The sequence below is a fragment of the Pleurodeles waltl genome, chromosome 12 (genome assembly GCF_031143425.1).
Source record: "Pleurodeles waltl isolate 20211129_DDA chromosome 12, aPleWal1.hap1.20221129, whole genome shotgun sequence".
Lineage (NCBI taxonomy): Eukaryota > Metazoa > Chordata > Amphibia > Caudata > Salamandridae > Pleurodeles > Pleurodeles waltl.
The window spans coordinates 114,614,699-114,618,723 of NC_090451.1; the positions used below are offsets into that span (position 1 = coordinate 114,614,699).

Genomic DNA, 4,025 nt, shown 5'->3' on the forward strand with positions numbered 1-4,025 from the left:
TTTCTACACCAACTTCCTGGGGTAGACTGTAGCTCAGAAAAACATCTAAAAAGAATTTCCTGGCATATTTATGCCTCCTCAAGAACTCACCTATCTGCACAGTGTCAATTGTACAATATTTGAAAGATAGTCAAACATGATTTGGTGGGCGTGGTTGACCTGTATGACGCTGTCGAACACCGCAAATACAATCATGTTCACATTGGTAGCCAAGGGTTGACTAAAACATATTTCAGCTTTTAGATTTCTGTTTTTTATCAGATTATATTGATCACCGTCTTCCATGTCTGGTGTCAAATCGAACGTGAACAGCATGTAGCCATCCCCATATCCTTCTCTTGATACGACGGCTCCGAGTCCTTAAGATGGTTTCCTTTTATCGACACCAGTCCAAGATATTACCTGATAAAATTCAAGGTTCCAAAACTTGGTGTGTACGGTTTCGCCGGAATCACTGACCCCTTGTGTACCAACGCCACGTAGATGATGTCATAGTGTTTGAAATTGAAAGGGGTTGAGGTATACTGACCGCTAAAAGCTGTATTGTCCACAAACCCTATAATAATAAGTTTCGGTAGCTGTCCAAGAAATACATTTTGCTGCTGTGTTAATCTGGTACCTGTTGGAATGCAATATATCTTCAGGGCTACTCTTTCCACTGCATACTTGCCGTTCGATACTTGTAAGGCCTCGGCGTGAGCCAGTCTGACGCTTGGTGACACTTTCACTCTCTTTACAAATAAAGTGGCGGAGGGTATTACTAGTTTATATTGTTCCACATTCCCACTGATAAGACAGAACGAGTCCTTGTGGGTTAGTTTGATCTTAAGATTGATACCATTGACAAGTAGGTTATCTTGGTAAAAAAGGTCCGAGTGTATGCGACCTAGGCAGTCGCACTGCCTACTGCTGGCGGTAAAGCTCGCTCTTTTTACAAAACCTTGATTGTGGCCGTCCAGAGCAGTAGCTTCAAAATGACCGTAAGTATCTTTGTAGAAGAGGCCCACTGAACGCTGTGTGTCCAAGGCATCACTGCTGTCATTAAGAATACTCTCAATATATGCCCTATATGCATACATGTTATCATTTTGCATGATAATGTGATCACCGAGGCTAATGTCCACCTGATTAAACATGGTTGCTATGGGGTAAGCGATCGTTGCCACTCTAGCGTTGTTCGCTATATTGGAGCCATCAGCTTTTACAATTTTACAGATGAGGTGCAACAGTGTATCGTTGAGGTCCAAACACATATCCTGGACCCTGACACATAAAACTCTATTGGCGCCAAAGGTGTTAAAGCGACTAGTGGCGATACCTCCATGAAAAAACTGTTTTTGATGCTATTCTGCGTCAGTTTTAGATACAACAGGTCTAACTCTGATTTAGCGCATTCACCCGATGCGCATTGTTTACAGGTTGATCGGCTTTCTAAAAAATATTTACGTTAGCGACCCTTCTCTTCTTCTTCTTCGAAGCTCTCTTCCGACTTACGGATCTTTGCTTGTGAGCGCTTTTTGAAGACAGCCGTCATTTTTAATAGGGGGCCAGCGGAACCCTGAACTTTGAAACACCATGCTTCCTTTTAACAGATGTAGGAGACTTGTACACCAGCCCCGCTCCTTCTTGAGGTTGCTTATTCATACGTTCAACAACCGCAGATGTCACAGAACCCACCACGTCCTGCGTGATGTTCGTAGCAGCCACTTTAAAGTGTGGTTTTGCAATTAGCCTTCTTCTCAAGAAAGGCATAGCTCTTTTAAACAAACTACTGAAGAATCCCCCCCAACCTGGCACTGTACATAGCTGGGGAACCTTGATACTATGGCGGCGGGCTCCATATCCAGTCTGGTTTCTGTAATAATCCCTATACATAGAGGGGTCGCTGTATGTTTTCATAATCACCATGATGACTTGTTAATAGTCGCTCTCCCATCGAGGTCTTAAGTAAAGATTAACAATAACTTTCCCTTATTTAAGGGACACCGGCTCAGCTTGGTCGTCGCAGATCATGATCGTAACGGTGTCAAAATGTTTTTTACAAATTGATATGTAGTCTGGTTTGTTGTATTGTATGTTAACCATTGTGTTATTTTCACCCTTTACCTGGACCCATCACAGCAACGGTGAATAACTATCCCCTATCCTCTGCAACTCTACCATATTGCTATATACATTGAGTGTATAGAAGTCACCGTTAATATTGGGACACGACTGGTTCAGTTATACATGACTTCTGATATGCTGCACTGTTCCTAAAACCCTTTTTAATTTACCGGAACAGTTATACTCCGAATAACGATTTGGAGCTTCAAGAAACACCTTCTGTCTAACGTTATCCTACACTAAATGGATATTCACACACGACTCAATGTTGGCTAGAGTTTTGTTGATGGCTCAGATCATCGATGCCACCGATGGGTAATATCCGTATGGAAACCCAGTATGGATGGTCATAGCGTCCTGAGCACGCTTTATATTAAATATGGTGTCGTACATTGAAATCTTATTCCATGTTCTGGGGTATTGGATTTCTGTTAGGGCTTCCTCTCAATCCCCCTTCAGGTCTACAGGTTTAGCCAATTTCATTGTTTAATTAGAAATTCTGTTGTCAGGGAACATATCCTTTGAGGCATTGGAGTGATAGAAAATGGCGCTGTATCCATCTTCGCGTCTACAACGATTCCCCCATCGTACTCACACAACCTGCACGTAACTGCCTGGTATCCAACTGTTACATTTCTCAGGCCACCCCCGCCATTTGACAAAAACCTGACGGTTATCTCCGCTACTTTTCCTTTTCGGAATCTTTTCAACCCTGTTCAACCTGTGCGAATCATTAGGTACCTTCTGTAGCTCCTCCTTGTAAAAGCCACCCGAAACCTTTTCCCCATCATAGACCTTTAGCCTGTAAATATATACATCCTCTTTAGGCTCCACACTTTCCACTATGACTACCTCATCTGTAAAAGTCTGTTGGTAGCCCTTCCTAAAGACCCCCTTCAGTTTTGAAACCCTAACATGGTCACCTTCTTTTAAAACAGGATTCTTTACACCTGCACCGATCTGTCTCTCATACACAGTTCGCCACACCGTTAACGAATTATCAGCTGTTACATCTATGGAGACCGTTTTGATGGTTCTGTGGTAAGTGGCGTTATAAACATCTATAAATGTCTTTAGAACATCCACATACCGGTAGGTGTTATAAGCCGTGAAATATCTCCACATCTTAAACTTTAGGGTACTGTTAAAACGCTCTATGACAGATGCTTTTACCTCCGTGTGCATTACAAAACATTTAACATTATGCTGTTTTAACCATTTCTGAGATGCTTTTAAAAAAAAGTATTTTCCTGCGTCTTTGTAGTATTTGAAGGGTTCGCCCTTTCTTGCAGATCGCTTTAAAGGCTTCAGTTACACCGGAAACCACTTTTATCGCTTAGCGCTTCTGTGTAAGCGTACTTGGACAATACATTTATAACCGTTTATATGTATCAAACACTGTTACTATGCTTTGCTAAATCTTGAAGACTGATTATGTCTGCCTGCCATTGATAATCTACTTGCTCATTAATGATGGTAGGTCTTCTCTTAAAACGTTTCCTGGTGGGTTTATGGAGTGAATACTCCTCTTCCCCAGACAACCATGTCTTCACAAGCCCGTGACTGGCTGTGTTTTTATTCGGAGGGTGAGTAATTCATATTTTAGAGGTGTTGTCCGGAAAGGAGGTTAAAAGCAGTCAGACTAGCGTGGATGTAATATTTTGCAATGTATATCCCTAAAACAAGGAATACTTAAATGGAGAATGTTTGCAAAGTTGGTATTCCTCCGCAGAGTGGTACATAAACAGGACCCGTAAGTACTGCTGACGCGAAACTGCGTGAAGATATTTTGTGTAGTTGCTTCGGGATGGGGCGACCTTCAAACGGTGCAGAGCAGAGGTCATGTCAAAGTCGGACCTATTACAGCATCACCTGATGGAAAGGTGTGGGCTGAGTGGGAATTCTGTGTCAGGACCAGA

At 42.3% G+C, this 4,025-nt stretch overlaps 1 protein-coding gene across 1 annotated transcript; it reads right to left on the reverse strand.

The window, feature by feature from the left end:
- Positions 1-398: 398 nt before the first annotated feature.
- Positions 399-1,253, reverse strand: LOC138267083 (uncharacterized protein F54H12.2-like). The gene has a single exon (XM_069215931.1). It carries the CDS (start codon positions 1,251-1,253, stop codon positions 399-401), a length of 855 nt encoding a protein of 284 aa, XP_069072032.1.
- Between the last annotated feature and the right edge of the window lie 2,772 nt (positions 1,254-4,025).